Source organism: Seriola dumerili, unplaced genomic scaffold, assembly GCF_002260705.1.
Source record: "Seriola dumerili isolate Sdu_G_001 unplaced genomic scaffold, Sdu_1.0 BDQW01000686.1, whole genome shotgun sequence".
In the NCBI taxonomy this organism is placed as follows: domain Eukaryota; kingdom Metazoa; phylum Chordata; class Actinopteri; order Carangiformes; family Carangidae; genus Seriola; species Seriola dumerili.
In genome coordinates, this window is record NW_019174941.1 from 1,034,494 (window position 1) to 1,054,586 (window position 20,093).

Genomic DNA, 20,093 nt, shown 5'->3' on the forward strand with positions numbered 1-20,093 from the left:
CTGCACACACGCAGTCACTTAGCTGGACTGCTTGATGATCAACTGTACACTTACAGTTGAGTTACATTGTTGTGAAGTGAATGTGATAATGATTTTCCAGCTGCTAACCAGGCAGTTTCACATTTTCACATTTCATTCTTTTAATGAGTATAATTGGCACTTGAGGTGATATATTGATATTGGCTGGGTTCCCACAGGCTTGTATGTTGTTCTATTGTGTTACCCTGAGTGTTAACAGACGGCGAAAGCCCATTTGACTTACTGATGCAACAAGAATTCCTCATGCTCTGAGGAAGCCAGGCTGTGTCGTGTCTGATCAGTGAGCATATTGATCTGTGAAAGATAGGTCCTAAACATTTACACAGGATTAATATGGCCGACAAATCTTTTATGCATATGCAAGTATTCATTAATTCATTTTTGAGCATTATGTTGCTTTGATTTTAGGAATAAGAAAAATGCAGACAACAGGCTGATAACAAGGGAATAATCATCCGTTAATCACACAATGTCTGCACTAACAATTACAGACATTGAAATACTTGATTTGACCTTGCTCTGATAACTAAAAACTGATATTTCTCTTGATAACTGTTATAATGTTCATCAGTTAATCCTGGCATATTACTGGTGCCCCCTGCTGTTCAAAGCTTTAACTGCATAGCTGAGATGTAGTTGCTAGATCATGCAGCCATGGCTTATTGACGTGTTTAAATGTGGCTTATTTAGTCTAAGATGACCTATTGAATTAAACTGACCTTAAGGTCAGATACACAGGCTCATTTCTTTTGAGAATGTTATAATATAGTGCCTTTGGAGGGGGGTAAGTATTGACCCAAAAATAAAATTCTAGAATTCCTTTAAGATGAATCAACTATGTGATTACCACAGCTGCCTCTATAGATGTTGATCTCTTCACTGATTTCACATTTGTTGTTGACATCACTTGAAGACATAAGTGTTAAAAAATCTCAACATACTTAATGTAGTGTCATACATAATAATAATAACAACAGTAATAAGAGATTTTACCTCTGTCGTCTCCTCCTTTATCACCTTTTTACATCCTCTCAGCCAAAATAAGATAAACTCCAGGCAAAACGTTTTCATTGTACAAAAATGTCAGACATGTGTTGTGGTTGCTAAGCAAACAGTGACTAATAATATCTACATGGAAGAGGTTTGCATTAGTGCAGCAAGCCAAAGCACAGCATGTCTCAGTCTCTACCAATCTAAAGACAATGAAGGTTCACCACACTGTAATTACCCGACAATGAGTTTGTCAGTCACTTCTCATAAATATGAATAAGGAGGGATGGATAAAGGTGTTCGGTCTAAATTTGCCACGGTTTTTGACGTGAGAACGAGAAAACGGCCCAGCATCATATTCATCCTATCAAAATCTCCTGAGGGAGAGCGTTTTAAGCTTTTGTGTGTCAGTCTTTCCCTGTCATGACTGGATGAGTGCAGCATGTAGAGGGCGTAGAGGGGTAGAGATTGATGTAACAGGTTTGGGTTTTTACTTTTTTAAATGATGAAAGGGGTTATATTTTTCAGAAACAGCCTGAAGGTGTCAGCTGTTACTGTGAAACGCAGGAAAATCTCAAGGATATAGTGGACAGCATATCTCTAAAAGACAGAAAAATACATCTGAAACTGCTTTATTCACGAACTAATTTAAATGTTAATGGGCTTTATGAAAATCACCTCTTACACTGCTGCACATGTTTCACTTAGCATCCATGGAGAGCACTCTTGGTGTCACCAAAGTAGGCTTGATCATAACCATTGTTGTACAATTACGTTCCAAATTAACAATATAAAAGGTTATTTAGGCATCAGAAACCATAATAATCAATTGATCTTTACTTTAGTCAAGGAGACTATCTCTGGTTCATCAGACTACCTCCTTGTTTTTTAATAGGGCAAGTCCTGGATACATTAATGTTTATAGAGCAGCTTAGAGACAGCTTAAAACACTGCTGAATGAATTAGTGCTATGAGAATTTTTGTTTCATAACCGACATTAGAAAAAAGCAGACAAGTAATTAACAAATCTTGTAATCAGTCTTAGTATACCAGTTATTATATTCAAAATATCCCTAAACAGTGGAAATTGAAAAATATACCTTTTTAACTGTGCTGAACTGCAGTGATTCTTGTCCCCTGTGAGTTGATACTAGCAAATATGATTATGATTATCAAAACTCACTAATGACTTGATGAAATAAATAAGAAGATACATTTTTTAAAAAAGGAACAATATTTCGCTATTTTTTGCATTCACTGTTTATGCATTTTGAGGATTTTCACAATTACAGTTTGGATTTTGTGACAGTTTTATATAAAACAGCAACAACATCAGATATACCTTGTGTGTTTACTGTAATTTCCTGTAATATGACTGTATCATAAGCTTTCGTGGGCCGTAAAGAACACACTGTATCTTCAATCTCGTACAAGTTTTACAGAGAAAATTAGTGAGGAAAATGTTGACATTTGGCATGAATAATTTGACAGTTGCAGAATTGTGTGGAATTATGGCCCATTTGACACTTTAATTTTCTGCATACTTGCTGAGAATGAAGTTGAGTGAACTAAATGAATTCATAAAAAACATCAGAAGACAAAAGAGCTCAGGACTTTAATGGCAATTTTCAATATTAAGCCAGAGTTTATACATTATATAGCCCACATCACTGTGCAGTAAGGACTTTGGAGTGTATACTTAAACATGTTACTTTATTGAATGTATTTTGCCAGCCTGATACAGGACACAGCAAGAAAAAGGTGATTGTTGTTTCATATGACACGTACTTTCATTGTATTTGTGTCATGTTATGTTGAAAACTGAATTGTGTCATGTTTTCCATTATAAATGGTAATGATGCAAAGACTTTTTCACTTGTTCTAATTTATGACATGATTGATGAGAGCTTTGAGTTTGTTCTGAACGATAGTTTTCCTGTCTCCTCCAGCAAAATGAATGTCAGTTTAAATATTGAATCTAAAAAAACAGTGCCAGACAAAATTAAAAAAAAAACAAAAAAAAAAAACAACAGTTGTGTTTAAAAGGCAGCATGTTTCCTAAATAAACCTGATTTCCTTTGGTAGATGGAGTTGCGTGTTACATAGTAAAGTTGAAGATGTTCACTTAAATGAAATTTAAGTAAAATAGGGAGTTTATCAGTGGTAAATGTAGCCATGTGGAAAGCATTAACTAATACATTTCAGTTGGTAAGTTATGCTCTGTACAAGAAGTCAATGATATGCACAAACACAGTATTTTCAAATAGCAGACTGTACATAGTGTACTTCCCATCTCTGACCAGTGAGTGGTGCTTGAGCTCCTAAATGGGATTTCTGGGCATCCTGCAACACTTTCTCTCTGTCTCTCTCTGTCTCTGACACACACACACACACGCACACACACACACACACACACACACACACACACACACACACACACACACACACACACACACACACACACTCTTTGGCTACGCTAACATTAGGCAAAAGAGGCATTTAGTGTGTTCTACCCTAATGTATATTAATCCAAACATTACAGTTGAGGTTGATTGACTTTCTTTATTTAAACTCACCTTTTTGGTTAATTATTATCAGAAAGTATTAGTGAAAATGCTTCACAAATAACACACATTCATCCAAATACTCTGTGATATCATCAGAGTGAACCACTTTACATCCTTTTGTGATGATGTGTTCAATGACAGGATCCCAATCGATTAGCTGAGATTTAGGATTTCAAAACCTTCAAAATCATAGTTTTTGTTGGTATGGAATTCATTGTATAAAAATATTCTTGGTGGGTTCACACAGCAACTCAGTTTGACTTGCAGGCACTATATGCACTCCGTATTGGCTCAGAAAGAGGCAGGTTGCTTTACATGCTTAACTCTTAGCATCACTTCAGCGGTACCCATAGAAGAACCATATAGTCAAGACCAATCTAGACTGAAGTTGGTGGATGATATTTATTGTAAAACATATTAAAATGATAATGTAGATGACAAAAGCAAATATTAGTTGCTGTAAACACACACATTTTTAAGTCACTGGTGCAGAAAACATCCCCAGGCTGTGACACATGGGACCAAAACATCAGCTGCAGCATAAAGCACTTAAAGCTGATTTCTAGTCGAGTAGCCTTGTTTCTATTTTCTTCTCTTTTCTGTCACCACATAGCAACTCAATGCATGATTAGTTGCAAGAGTTACGACCCCCACTGTGACTCATAAACACACTGATCCAGAGTGTTCTCAAACTTTGTGATGTCAAGGACCCACAAAGAAATAAACAGTATGCTGCTGGTACCATATCTGACAAGTGTTTTGCAGTTCATATGGCTGCAAGACATGATTACAGTTGGAGAAATAACTGTGAAAGAAAGTCAAATCTACCATACTAGTTGTTATTAATCAACAATAAGTGAGAACGTTAAAATGAGCACCTGTAAAATCTAAGATTTAACCTAAAAGCCTAACCAGGGACAGGGGCTGTGAATTCTCTATGGTCCCTGCTATAAAAGTAAACAAACAAATAATGTGATTCAATACAATAACCAATCCTTTTAAATATATTTACTCCATGGTCATTTTTACTACTGGGAACGCCAGTTAATCCAGTACAACACCAACACTAACTACAGCAACAACGCCAGAGGTGTATCCAGGACTTCAGAAATACTGAAGTCAAGTGTCAAAAGTCTCCCAATGACACCCTACCCCTCTGGAGAAAGTTTTGACTTCCCACCCAAAATATTCTAAAAACAAACAAACAAACAAACAAACAAACAGAACATTAGCCTATGAGCTTCACTCTAATGTAGCTGTACATTACATGACTATTTTATTGGTTGTTTATCAAGGAGCTCAGGCTAAAGTGAGACTATGTAACACTTAAATGACAAAACAACACATTCTGCAAATGAAAACTTGATTCTGAGTGAGGTGGACAGTGCTCCTGGATTTTCTCTGGAAAAAGGAAAATAACTTTGTTTAGTAGTAGACGGTGTACTGTGCATCTCATTTACTAAGTGGATTAAGAGTTAAGTTACTCTTTTAAGTGTCCAACTCCTGCTCATTCTACTTTTACTGAATCAAAGCAACTCTGATACTAAAATTGTAGCCTATATCTAAACTACCCTTGATTAAACTGACGATCCCCAAGAACAAAACCAGCATGAGGCCTGTGAATAGCAGGGCTCGTGCCCTCTTTTGTATCAAGACTGAATGAGAAACGAACTGGTTGGATGATGACTGACACGATGCTAAACAGTAAAAGCTGTGACACATGAATGATTGTTCACAACCCAGCTGGCAGGGCCAAATTCACTTAGCAGGTTGTACTGCTAAGCTGGATGAATGGGATATGTTGTCTGTCTGACCGCCTGTTTGCCTGTCTGTCTGTCTTACTGACTGTCTATCTGTCTGTATGTCTTTCTGTCTGTCAGTCTGTCTGATGGTCTGTCCTGCCTGCACGCTCTGACACCTTTCTTCACACTCACAACCTCAGCAGACACAGGTACAGCAATCTCTCCTTAATCACAAGAAGGGAGGGATGTATTTATTTATGATTCATGTTTTTGCATCTGCTCAAGGCTTCTCTCTCTCTCTCTCTCTCTCTCTCTCTCTCTCTCTCTCTCTCTCTCTCTGCTCTGCCTCTCTCCTCCCTCCTCTCTGTGTCTCTCCTCCCTGGTCGTCCTCTGCAGGCCTGCTCCTCTCTGCTGCAGAGAGGGGCTGCGTGACGTCAGTGAAGGCTGGAGCGGTTCCTTGGTTTGGAGCGGAAAAAAAAATGGGGAGAAGATTGCGAGGTGAGTGAGACGCACATTTCTTTCTTTTTTTAACCCCCTCTTCCTAACGCATTTGTGTTGCAATGTGTCTGCATGTGTGCGCCCGCGCGTATGTGCTGTGTATGTTTTTGCCATTATCGCTTCATTGACGCCGCTGCTCCTGTGCAACGATTTTATGCAACGTCGTGAAGTAGAGTCCAGCGATGAGCCAGTGCTGCTGTGAAAACAGCAGAATACCGGGCACATGCCAAGCTGTCGCCCTGTCCTCCGAGAGGGCACAGCTGCTGCCATCAGCATCGCTGCGAATTAACCTGACTCCAGGCCCGAGTGTGCATATAAGTCATTACGGTGGCGTCCATCGCCGTAACATGACATTTGGTGATGCCGCTCGTCCACACCCACATGATATGCTGCTTGTGATTGATCCATGTGCAGTGCAGATATGAGGATCAATAGGTTTTTTTTTCTTAGCGCTCAATGTGCCAATGTTTACACACATCGTTAACCGCTTGTCAAGAGACAGCTTGAATCAGCCTCTCACACCAACAGGACACTTTGATGGGCCTGCTTGGCCTGGATGTGAATGACTGTACCTGCTACTTCGAAATACTAAGATGTGGTGTATTGCAAGTTAAATAAATCCGTTTATTTAGTGCACGCAAAGCTGTAACCTGGAGGAGCATGATTTCACGCATAATTTTTTATCATAAACTACATTCATTTTATTATCTTCCGCCAGTCAAGTTCACAAACTGAAGTCTTCCTGCTGAATAGGCTTTTAATGCTCCTCTGAGCACACTTTGATTCAAGTTTTAAGTGTCAAAGGAAATCATGACTCTGTAATATTCACACTCTAATAATAATAATATTCCCACAGGACTCTTCAAACTCTCCTGGTCGGCAGCACACTGCTGAAGTGACAAACAGCCAGCCAGGGCTGCTGGAGTTTGGGAAAGTGTCATGTGACTACAGTGCATGGGAAATCTGACTCAAGAGTCAGTTGGCCTTAGCCTATATATGCTGTTGCTGTGTTTGTAGAATCAGATGTGACAAAAGTTTGAGCTGAAAAAAAGGAGAGATAACTGCATGATTAACAACTGAAAAGAAAGATATTTGATTGGTTTTCTGCAGAATGAGATGAGTTTTAACTCATAAGATAACTGAGCTTTTAAGCCCTTGACTGCTCTTCTGTTGAAGACAGAGTTGTGTTCTGTATCTGCACTGCAGAAGTATACAACATGCACACACATGCTACATGCCTTTGTGCAGTGTCCCTGACTGACTGTTTCAGTCACTCGTCCGGGACAATTTTTTTGACTGCATACCTGCAGTTCTCAGCAGTCATGTAAATGTCACTGCAGACAGCTGGTTTCCCAACGATCACATGTCAGCAAGAATTCACACTAATGCAGAATACTTTACTGTCTGTTGTACAGTCCTTAGCACTGACTATTCCTACTGGTGTGTATGGTTACTTTGAGCACGACTGTGTGTTTTCATTTGGTAAGCACGTGTGTGTGGCTCTTAGAACTGCAGTGGTGAATCCCATATTCATTGCTCACGATCCCCGAGCAGATAGAAATCATCTGCTGTTAGAAAACATAAGAATGTGTGTTTACAATACTGTATTTTTGCCGTATTGGGAAGATGGTTTTGTTTACATTTCTAACGATCTTGAAGAGTGTGTTTGTTGACATGTGGTATACATTATCTATCGCTTTATTTTATGTACTGATTGACTGTTACAGTTAACGTTGCGTCTCTGGATGTGCGGTTCACAGATCAGACATAGATACAGACAGAGGGTAGGACCTGTCAGGATGCTGTAAGTCATCTAAAAAAACTCGCATTGAAATTCACATATTCCAGCGATTAAGTGCATGTCCTTATATGAGACACGTGGGAAACATATATGTAGAATAAGGCTGGAGATATTCAGTATTTTTGTTATTGTCAACAAATCACATTAAAAGACCAAAACCATCAATGCATCTCTCAAAAATGTCTAATCCAGCAGCCTCGCTATAACTCTTGACCTGCTTTTGAAGACAAATCTTCAGAAACAAGTAGCAAACATAAAGTTTCATTGTTAAAAAGGCTCAGTAATTTCCTGAAACAGCCAAGTGGTAATTTATAGCAAACAGGAGTAAATTGTGCATTCGTCGGGGACTATTTCACAACTGCAGCTTTGATGTGCTAGCAAGTATTTACACCACCATTAGTGTAAATAGTACCACATAGTGCTCGTATTCATCACAATGCAAGAACATGTCAGTCAGTGCAACAGTTTGGTACTTTTAATAGTTTCTGGACAACAATGGAGGTCTATGTCACACAGATTTAAAAGTTGTCTTTAAATGTCTTGTTTTGTCTGATCAACAGTCCAAAATCCAAAGATATTTAGATATAAAATAGAGAAAAACAGCAAATCCTCACACTGGATAAGGTGAAAGTTTTTGCTCAAAAAGTTAATTACTCAACCAGTTAATTGATTATGAAAATATTTGATTATTAATTTTCTGTAAATGTACCAATTGTTTCAGCAAATATATAATATAACCAGCCTTATCTTTCGAAGCAAAAACAGTGTGTCCTAGTGTGCCTAATGTGAAACTTGTTATTTCGTTGTAATCAGACTGTTTTTCCCTTTAGCTAATCATTAATTTAAAACTCATTCTCAGAATTAATTTTCTGCTATAACAATGTGCCCATGCACAGCTGCCTGAGACATCTCTCAGCCGTTCTGTTATTGTTGCGCCTGCCTGCAAAATGGTGTTCATCCAACCATTGCTTAGAGATCAAGGATCAGGCTCATGACTCTGGCCTTAGGGCATTCACACTTTTCTGACAGCTTGTGTCTGCCAAACGGTATCTGGAAAAATACAGATGCTAATGTGTAAATTGTGCAATATTTACTTATTCATCGTTATTGTTTTAAGATAATCACACAGGCCTTATGATTGACATGTTATCATTTTTTGTTAAATTCCCTCCCATTTGAAATCTCCCACCTTGTTAGACAGATAGCCGTATGTCTGCCCCATTGAAATATGAAATATTTACTCTTCACAGATTTCGTCACTCTACCAGCAACGTGAATATCATGCCGCCACCACACTCAGGATTAATGAGTATAAGAGGACCTCAGAGGCAGTCGAAATGTGCCCACAAATCATAGAGGCCATTTTCTGCATCATTTCCCACAGACATCCTTTATAGAAGCTTCCTCCCCAATCTTGTTTAGGCTAGCACAGAGGGCTTAATGTACTCACATAAGAAGCTTTCTTGTGTTCTTTTCAGCGGATGTGAAATCCTGAGAAAGTATAGTATCTTAATCCAGCTCTGGTTGGATAAGATACTGTAACTCTCCTGCATGACAGTGACAAATGTGTTAGCGAAACTATCGGCATAGCTAGCAGTAGCTTGGATTAATGCCACTAAATGCTAGGTAAACACTCAGTATGACTTATTATTGGATCTTATTACTTGTTGAGGAAACTGCAAGATCAACATATTCCTTTATTAACAAGCAGATATTAGTATAATTTCCCTTCCATGGAAATGAACAAACTGGACGTAACATATGGACATACATAGTGATCACAGCTGGAAGCAGAGCAGTTAGTGTGTTTAACAGCATCTTCCTGGCATGCACTGATGCTGTACACATCCTGGAGGATAACTGCTTAACAGAGCAGTCGTCTGGATCAATAGTAGACAGTGGTGAGTCGGGGAATGAGTCTGTCCATCAGCTCACATTTGTGAAAGTCATTCCATCTCATTCACTATCCCAGCCTCGTCCTGACCTGAGCTCCCATAATGATGCTCATTCAGTGTCACTGCAGTGAGAGCTGTGCTGCTTTAGCTTTCTTGTTGTGTTCAGTCTCCTTGTGGTCACTGAATGTTAATACTGCTTCAGTGGGTGCTGGCTGGGGCTATGTCATGAAATATGAAAGAGCATTTTACATGGTGTCTTCCTTTGTGCTTGTGTTAATGAAGTAAGGGCTAAATGAGAGATAGTTGCATACAGTAGTCATCAACAACTTTTAACAGTTAAAAAGTAACTTATTTTACTAGTTTCTTTCTTTCTTTTTTGTGAAGACTATGTTGAAAAAGTAGGGGGGTGTATTATACTGGAGGATTAGACAATTATGTAATCACAAGTCATCAAGCAATAGTAATCAAGTCAGTCAGTCAAACAGTTTTACTCTTTGAATTACATGACTATTGGCTCTTAAGTTACAGAGAGAGACTGTTTCTTAAAACCTGCAATGAGAGATTTTTTTGCCTACATGGGGGCAATGGAAACAAGTTGAGAACACAACATATCATCACCTTTTCAGTTGATATGGCGAACTTGTTAACAAACAGTTGCTTATTTACATATCCAGCAGTTACAGAGCAATAGCGTCATCTGGTATTCACCTCATTTGAACTCTGATTTTGGTCTCTACCAAACCCTGAGGGAAACTGTGTGTCCACTGTGTTCTCCAGCTAGTTGCTAACCGTGTCTGTCTGCTGTTTGGTGCTGAGCTGGCAGTGTGCAGTGTTTTTAGTGGTAAGAACTTTTTCACTGAAAACAGCTGCCTGCTTCCACCGAAAACAACATGATGAGAGCGGTGACAGTGAACCAGAGCAGCAAAATTGTGGGTCAGACACCTCAACAATGCACTATAAAGCTCTGTAAAGCCAAGAGGAGCTGCAGATTGGGGTGATAATTCTCTGTTGGTTCATCACTGTGAGCAACCTCTTCATGGGATGTTTGTAGGCTTAATGTTACTAGGCTGGCGAGAACATAAATCTTATGTTAGAAGATGACAAGCCCATGAGCCAGGAGTGTGTAACATTATGCAACTAAAAAACACGATGAAGGAATGCTAAGCATAGGTGAAATATCTGAACAGTTTATTAGAATTATTTTCAAAAAATATGTTTAAAGGAGCTATTTGTAAGTTCAAACTTCATTCCTTTACTCATCAAGAGCTTTCTTCAGTGGTGGAAAGCAACCCTCTTGTCTTGTTTCTATTTCTATTCTTTTTTCCTACTGAAGTTAGCATGCTAACTGGCTAGCCCTGGCCTGGTCGGATTGTCTCATCACTTTTGGATACTGACTCACCGTAGCATGCAGTGTGCCCTGAAGAAGTTGCGAGAATAAGTAGTATTATAACCTCTTGTCTTGCAAACAGTACAACAGCTGAAGCTCTTACCAATACTGGTACGTAAACAGCTGTTAACGCTAATGTTTGCTTTGTAACAACAGCAAAACTAACGAATAACCATTAAAGTAAAGACTTGAAATAAATTGCTTCAACTCCAAATAAGAGCAGGACAAAGCTGCTACTGTTAACACTGCTATAACATAGAGTGTCTCTCTTGAACCAGGCTAGACTCTTTGTAGAGGCAGAAGTCAGCTCAAAACTTTGTAAATGACCACACAACTAAATGCACTGGTTAATGCTGATTCTTAGATGGTGTACAGTAAATATGAGGTTATTTTTGGTAGTTATTTTGTTTTTTTTCATTGGTTTTGATTCAGTGTAGATGTTAAATATCCTACATCTGCCTATCTTTTAGTTCAAATATCCAAAAGCAGATGTTGAAAAAGAATGGGGGTCTCTGGGTATCACTGTCACAAGAGATGAGGGGTGGTGCTCTGTGTAATGACCAAAGTGTTTTGAATCTTTTTCAACATACATGATTGGGGTTGCCCTTTGCTGTCAGGTGAGAAGCCCCAGGCTTAGAGGTTGTCCTGTCATGACAATTACTCAGAGCTAACACACTTTGACATGCTCATGTAAGAGCCTTGAGGGCATTAGGACCTTTCACTAAACCTTTTGTCGTTCAGTCTATAGAGGAGTCTATATGCTGTAGTGTAGCCTGTCCTGTGAACATGTCAAAGCTATGAAGCACTTTCCTCCAAGTCGACTGCTGTCGGGATGTTTGCAGTCTTTAACACATTTTACACTGATCCTAGCGTACTGTATGCCATTCAGAGAAAACTAGGGTTGGGCAATATGATTAATTTGCTGCAATGTTATCTCTTTATTTACCTCGAGTTTAATTCTGGCATTGGCTGTGAAAGTAATAACATGGGAGTGGGTGGAGCCCATTTCCAACATGATAAAAACCAGCAGTGATCACAGCTCCATTGTTGAAGTGTAGGATGATGCTCGTGTCACACCTCTCATGAAGTCTTGGCACCTCCAGTATTATTTACAGTAGCATACTGCTAACTGCCAGTTCGAGTTCAGTGCCGCATCCCTGGGTGAAGCTTTGCAGAGGACTGGTGTGATGGCTGTGAAACACCTTCAGTCACTCTCCTCCTCACACCTCCAAGCAAAACAAATCTTTATCAGCGAGCACAGGCATACAGGAATAAATCTCACCTGACTATGAGATAGAGCCCCAGAGCTGGTCTGGTGAACCGAGATTATGTGAAGCTGAGTGGCATTTTGCTTGTAACCAGTGACTTTTATTATTCATGAATGAATTTAGACCAATTTGGTCATTTGGTGTTCCATTTGGTGTTCCAACCAGAGCTGAACCTTTAACAGGCACATCTTTAGTGTAGCCTGAGGGCCAGCTGATGTTTTATGCACATGGTGCAGAGCTTAAGAATTCTGTTGCAGTGACTGCAGCATATAGGTCACTGCATTTTCACATTTGTAAAAGACTTTGAATTAAATAATCTGTTATTGTAACTCCACTTATTGTGACTCTATACTTTTTGTAATGTCAGCTGATCCTGATGTTGGTAAAGGAGCTATTTGTAAGTTTTGCTATTGCTACATCGCCAACGTTAGCATTAACAGCTGTTTACTTACCAGTGTAGAGGAAACTGTTGCGAGTTCAGTATCAAATGTCATTTCTTTACTTGTCAAGAGCTGTCTCCAGCCAGGGAAGCAATCTTCTTGCTTTGCTTCTAATTCTATCACCTCTTTTTCCTCTACTGAAGTTAGTATGCCAACTACCTTGCTCCGGCCTGGTTTACCTGTCTAGTCACTTTCTGATACAGAGTCACTATAGCAACCCTCTTCCCTGATGAAGTAGCGCTGCTCAGAGGGGGTATTATAACCCCTTGTCTCATAAATACAACAATGGCTGAGGCTCTTACCAAGACTGGTAAGTAAACAGCTGTTAATCCTAATGTTGGCTATGTAGCAATAGCAAAACTTAATAGTTATTTTAAACAGTTCAGTCAGACATTTGCCTCAAGGAAATGACCATTTATAGAAAATGGTTATACAGTTAGATTTGGTGGAAAAGGCTCTGCTCTGTGAAGGATCCCCCAAAAGAATCAAAGCAGCATCAAGGATTGTGCTTCATGGGGGAACTAATCTCCCCTTAATGACTGCATAAATGAACATTACATTTTAGTTAAATCAACAATACCAAAAAATACAGCACATATGGGCGAGGTTTAGGCTGTGAAGGGGGCTGCAGTAGCAAACAATGTTGGCAAGACTGTATCCGCAGAGTGGTAATGAGGAGTGTCAGGTTAAAATGGTCCCACTGTACACCTGCATGAATGTAACTGGACGTTACTAGTCCGCTGATAGCAACCCAGCTGCGAATAAGCCTAAATGATTGTGAAGCATGAATATAGCAGCTGATGCCAATCAGGTAAAGCAAGTGCGACTTGAGTGCTCTGCCTGATCTAACTGTCAATAGTTCCTCCCACAGTGGTGACAGTGATGGGCTATAGTTCAAATAATGCTGAATTAATTTTATTTTCAGCAATTCTCCTACTATTCAGTAACCAGTGGTCTGAGAAAACTTCTCAAACCTCGCAAGGGTTTTAAACCTACTTGTTAACTTTCTGTCTTGTTTATAGAACTAACAGCTGCAGCGCATTGGCATCCAACTTGCAAGGCCTTTTAGATAAGTATGTCCTAAAGGATATTACATGGAATGAAAAAACAACATGAACAGAGAATCACAAAATGCCAAATGATTTAATACAGTATTCAAGAACATACAACAAAAGGAGATACACTGCAGATTGCCTGCACTTTCCACTTTTTTACCCAAAATTTTTTTAAAAGGACTGTATAAGTAGAAAGAGAGTTAAAAAGCGAGTGACCTTGGGTATGCTGAGTCAACGAGGGATCACCCGCTGAGAAGGTTGAACGTGCAATGAGTGCTGGAATAACATATTAATATATCCAGTAATGTAATAGCATGGATCTGCAAAGCTTGTGGTTTGAAACAGATGTTACTGGTGTTAGCCTCTGTCTTCTTCTCTTTAGTACATAAAATATTGCTGCGCTCGATACAACAGCACAGCAGGTACAATCAGGGTGTTTCTATGCAGAGCTGCAATAATGCGTCCCATTCCTCCTAATTACAACTGCTTAAATACTGCTGTGTACACAAACTGTTAGCAAGTGACCACCACCCGTCATTTTAAAAGATGCAGTGTTCCAGGGAGGGAGTGAGAACGAGGGTGTGTGTCTGTGATCATATCTGATACAAACAAAGAATCTGATTATGCCAAAGACTTAATGACATTATTGTCAAGACACAACACTTCTCTGACTCTGAAGCTGATTCAAGGCCTAAAAAAATCATATGGAGTACATTAGAAATATGTATGGAAGCTATATAAACAAATATGCAGCTGGAAACTATGATTTAGTGCTTATTCATTCTTGATTAGGACTGGGCGATGGATGTAATCAAATGGTAAATAGACTAAAGCCCTTCATGATTTTCCTCTCACACACACACTCACACACACACACACACACACACACACACACACACACACACACACACACACACCACACACCACACACCACACACCACACACGCACACACACACACACACACACACACCAGACTCTGGATGGAAACCCGGGTCTATGTTGTAGCAGTCGCGTGCTTTGTACCCTCGCTGTCCACCCCAGCCAGGTCCTGACAACTCTGACAATAAAATGTAGCACTACATTGATTCAAAAAATACCTTTGACCATAATCCAGTCAGCCATTACATTTGCCACCACAACGTAAGTGGGAAAACTATTTTGTAATATTTAAACGTAATTTCCAGGAGATGTGGATGGAGCCCAACCCTGCAATAAATGGACAACCTACTCTACCTTCTGAGCCACAGTCATTTTTATTCATATCATTATATTAATATTCATCTTTTTCCAATATTGATATATATCAAAATACTGGGTTTACTCGAGGCATTTGGTTAGTGGTGGTAAAAATTAATTCTCTTTCTGATCACAGTCACACAGACACAGCTCTAGCTGTTCAATACCTAACCGTGAACTAACTTCAACTTGATGCAGACTGCTGGCTAAAACCTGATTCCTTTTGGTGATTATCAACTGACTTCTCACATCTCCACCTGCCTCTCCGTCTCTCACTTGTAAAAAAGAAGCTTTCTTCTTTCCAAACATGAATCAGACAGATCCTGAGGTATCTTTTCTCTGATCAGTTAAGTTACTGGATGGTGGTCTGAAAAGTTGGCTTACTTCTTAAAAATTTGGCATTTACATTTCTGAAGAAACAAATCAGATTTTCCCAGGAAATCTCCCTCCTTGTCTCCAAACTAGTGGAATGTATCCTGCTTTTTCCACATGTTTTGCCAATCAGTATCTAAAATGTAAATATTATGCACCATGTATAATTTATGCATACCGCTTGCACGATCTACATACTCCTCCCCGCCAGTGTGAACTACTTTAACGGTCTCTATCTGACGCCTTCGTGCACCTTCCTTACTCACCCACACCTTTTCACTCCTTGTCTTTACCTTTATATATCTTTATTCTCTCTGTCTGTTTGAGACCATTCACCTGTGACTCCCCCGTGACTTTATATGTTCAGTAACCTTTTTCTTTTCGCGGTAGAAATCGACTGTAGGAGTTGTAAACAAGCCTCTCCAGTTCAGGTTATTGCCCTGATGTAAACAGCAATAGATACGGAGCATTTTTGTCCTGATACTGTCTGTCTCACTCATGACCTTGTTGTAAAGAAGCATGGAGCCCTTGCTCTGTTTCGTATAGGTCTGTGTTTGCCTTGATTGGACAGACTTTAATGTTTCCATTGACCGTCTGAAAGCTTCTGTGGGATTAACATGCGATGAAAACGAGATTGTTCCAGTTTCTCTGCAAGGAGCCTTTAAAAAGTAAATAGACTAAAGCCCTTCATGATTAAAAGTCTGCAGAATAGGGTTTCTCAAGAAATGGAAGTAAAACAACCACTTAGGGTAATATTTTCAATGGCTTGTCATGTCAGTCAAGAATGTGTCCTTTAGCCGTAATAGTACTGAGATCTTTACTAATGCTTCTGTATTCATATCAGCCCTGGACTAACGAGACACAGACAGACAGAAAGTGAACATGGTAGATAAGCAGTCCATATGAGATGTAAGGCACTTCTTAATGCTAAATACTATACCACTTCCTGTGATATTTTGCCATAGCACCAGATGGCTGCTCTGCAGAATCATCATTACAGAGCAAATCTGTGTATGTTTGTATTCCAACACTACCACGACAAAATGTGGCCCCTGGCCCTTGATTGGTGCAGGAATGAGAAAGAGGTATTTGGCATTTTTCCTACAATCCTACTGCCTCAACTGAATTTTAAATGATCGCTTGTATATTTGATCACTATTAGGCCACACAACCTATCAGTTAACCTCCCCGCTGACAGTGTGCAAGAATTCGACAGGCGTGCATCAAGGGACTGATGCGTATTGCTGTGAGAGAACACAACTGACTGTATTTGACAGGATCCTCTCATGGTAAAGCCCCTCACAATATGTTTCCTACAGTGGGAAGTAAACAGACAATATGTGAGAAAACACAAAAAAGCTTCTCTTGATGTGTCAGTCTGTGTAAAACCACAGTAACCACAGTGTGCGAATGGTATTTTTGTGATTTGATTTTCACTTGTTTTTTTTTATTATATTCAAAATTGATTCTGATGATCGGGGAAATGAAAACTCTGAAGTTGTGAATGTTGTAGATTCTGTGTTTTTGCTGTGTGTGGCGGTGTGCTGTGCTGGTAGAAAAGGAGACGGAAAGACATGAGTATGTGTTTGTCTTATGAATGACACACGCACCCACTATTCACTAGTCCACATTAAGTAAAAGTCCTCTGCGATGTTTCAGCTGAGCTGCATTGGCAGGATGTGACATGTGGCTACCAAGCAGCCTCACTTCCTTCCATTTCCTGACTGGTTAAATACCTCACTTAGTAATTTTAAGCAGATGGGAATGCCTGCTGTCTGCAGTGTAGTGACTGCCTCTGTAAAATCCTCCTCCTTTAATAAGTGGGCACGGCTTGCCAGTGCACTCCCTGATCCAGCCTCACCAGACTTCTAATAACAGTCTCAGTGACTTCTGGGAATTTCCAGTGTATGAGCCCTCTGTGAAGAATGGCCTGCATCTGTGATTTGCGATCACACCGCCCATGTCTGTGCCCACTGCTTCGCTCATTAGTAGCTGCTGTAGAAAGTAGTGAGATTGAGAAAAATCAAAAAGTCTGTTTTGGCTTAAGCTCCCATCTTGGATTGGTGAACACCACTACTGTCCAGCTGTAAGAGTCGAAACGGTCCATGTTGATATAAAGATTGTCCACTCTCTACTACACGGGCTGCAACGGATACGCACACCATGTGGACTCAGTCTGTTTAGCGGAAACAGCATCGTAACGCCGTCCAAGTTCTGGACTTCAGTATTCTTGTGTTTTGAACCAGTACCCATTGGGTTGTTGATTGTTTTAAAAATAGTAACTTACATTAAAGAGCATGAGGTAATATGTTTAGAATTTGACAGTCAGGATCTTCTCTACATCTATATATGATGTAGGATGAGTTCAGCAGAGCCTAAAGCATCTGTCAACATACTACTAATAGTAGAAATATACAAGGACACACAAATCACATGCTCTTTCACATTGTTTGCATCTTAACAGGATTTCTGTTTTTTTAATGGCATCTAAGTGAATCATTTGTATACTCTGCTCCTCTTGGCCAGGTGTCCTTAAATAAAGGAAAAATGAAAAGCAGCCAATATAAAATGGTTCCTACTTAAATACATCAACAGAAGAATTAGTTCAGTCACAAAGACCTATCTAGCCACTGTCAGGAGCTTAACATCAGCGTGCTGGTGTCTGACTGATCTAAAGATCTTGCAAAATATTTTTCAGTACAGTGCTTGATCAGAGAGTTGTACTTTCATTAAAGGACCTGATGTAGGGGAACCAATGGAGGAATTTATATTTGATCAGGAGCATCCAGTTCTGGGTAATTGGATAAACACAGTGATGTAGTGTTCTTGTAGCAGCTTGACTCGGCTCAGCTTCGAAGTAGCAGATGGACACGACAAATGTAAATATTTATAAAATAATTACGACAGACTTCAGTTTTATGAATGCAAGGTTCATTGCTATTAAGAAATTGTTCGTCTTTGTTTGATGTATGTTGTACATTTAAATGACTCATCTTTTCTTTACCTTCTACTGGGGTATTGTTACAAATATAAGGCAGCATTTAAGGCTTACAAGCCACAACAGAAGCAAAGGCTGGATTTGGAGCCAACTCAGATAACAGATCGTAGAGTTTCTCTCTTTACTGTGGGTTACCAGATCTGTTTGTAAAGGACTGTCAGACTAAGCAGATTTGTCCAGCCTGACCTTGCAGACCTCAGACTGGAAATTGATGTTGACGCTAACAAGCACTCTTACTAATGGATCCACTCCCATTTCCCCAGTCTTCCTCTTTTATTATGGGGTACAAGTGGTGAAGAAGAAAAACAAAAAGTTTCAATCAACAGTTATAGGAGTCTATATACAGGATTTACTTGGCCTTGCTGCAGGAAAATGCTCTGGAGCGCTGGACCCCAGTTTAATGTTTTGTAGCTGCACTGGGATGAGTCATTGTCATCACTTTTCTGTCAGCGGTTTATTGACATTTACTAAGTTCTGTTTGATTCTCATTGCTATACCACATTCACAGTATAAAGCAGTTAAACTCACCTGTGCTTTCTCCCTCTGTTTTAGGACCTCAGGCAGGGGAGCCATGAAAGATGAAGTGAAACAACCAGTTAAATGTTGCCACTATGTGTGGTCATGTGACTGAGCTGAGGCTCCTCCATTGCACATGGGATCTCTCTTCCTTTCCATAGCTGTCCTGTTTTCACCATGAGAGGATCTGTCAGGTGCTTGACCTCTGTGCCCTCATACTGGCGCTGCCGTTGTGCTGTGTGAGCGCCCCCTCTCCTCCAGCAGTTACTGCACGGAATGGCCTCTCTGGACCTGCCATACCGCTGTCCTCGCTGCGGGGAGCACAAGCGCTTCCGAAGCCTGTCGTCCTTACGTGCCCACCTGGAGTACAACCACACGTACGAGACCCTCTACGTCCTCTCCAAGTCCAACAGTGTATGTGACGCCGCCGCTCTGCTGCCCCTAGTGGCTGAGGGAGCCCTCCTCACACCTGCCAACAACAACGACCCTTTTGAGCCGCTGCGGCCTTCAGCTTTGAAGGAGCGGCGCTTCCCTTGCCGTGAACTTCCTTGCGCGGACGACCTGAGTTTGACCCCGGCCAACTCCAACTCCGCAGCTCGGTATATTCCCAATGTGGAGTTTCCCCTGGGGGAGATTTTCATGAAGAAAGCCATGACATCCACAGACCCGGGTCCCCATGGAAACCCCAGCACAGCTGTAGCAGTAGCTGCTAATGTAGCGGCAAGTGCAGTGGAGGCGGCCTACGAGGAAGGCCTGGCCAGGCTGAAGGCGCGGGCGTTTGAACGGCTGGAGCTGGATGAGAGGCTGGAGAAGCTGTCTGAAGAGGTAAGTATGATCATTCTGGTTAATAAGGAGACAGCCTCTGCTTCCTTAAGACTGTAGACTTTGAACAATTCCAACTTTGGCGCTCACCACTGGTTGTGTCAAACACTGCATGCTGATAAATGACCCACCCCCCACTCATTGATCCAACCGGGGGAAATGACTAGAATAAAAACAAACCACCAACTTTGTGTTGGATAGTTTGTTTCTACAACCAAAAATGAGAGTGATTTGTAAGCATAGGGACTTTAACACAAGAGTGTTGAAATACTAACCAGAGGGTAGGTGAATACTCTTATTGGTCCTATTGGTTTGGAAATTAACAAGTACATGCCTAACTCTGGCTGAGCTGGTGATTACTATTACAGTAAGCAAGCCATTTAAAATACAAAATGTCACATCATTTCTTTCTTGCACAGTGATGGGTGTGCTGTCGAGCATCAGTGTGTTCAGTCCTGTATTGCAA

The 20,093-nt window shown here is 40.3% G+C and overlaps 1 protein-coding gene across 1 annotated transcript in view; it reads left to right on the forward strand.

Annotated features, from left to right (window-relative positions):
- Positions 1-5,757: 5,757 nt before the first annotated feature.
- fbxo41 (F-box protein 41) overlaps positions 5,758-20,093 on the forward strand; it is a 48,153-nt gene continuing 33,817 nt past the window's right edge. The window contains exons 1-2 of the mRNA XM_022765443.1: positions 5,758-5,836; positions 18,842-19,630. Coding sequence (XP_022621164.1) covers positions 19,082-19,630 — 549 coding nt within the window. The 5' untranslated portion in view covers positions 5,758-5,836; positions 18,842-19,081. The remainder of the gene's footprint in view (positions 5,837-18,841; positions 19,631-20,093) is intronic.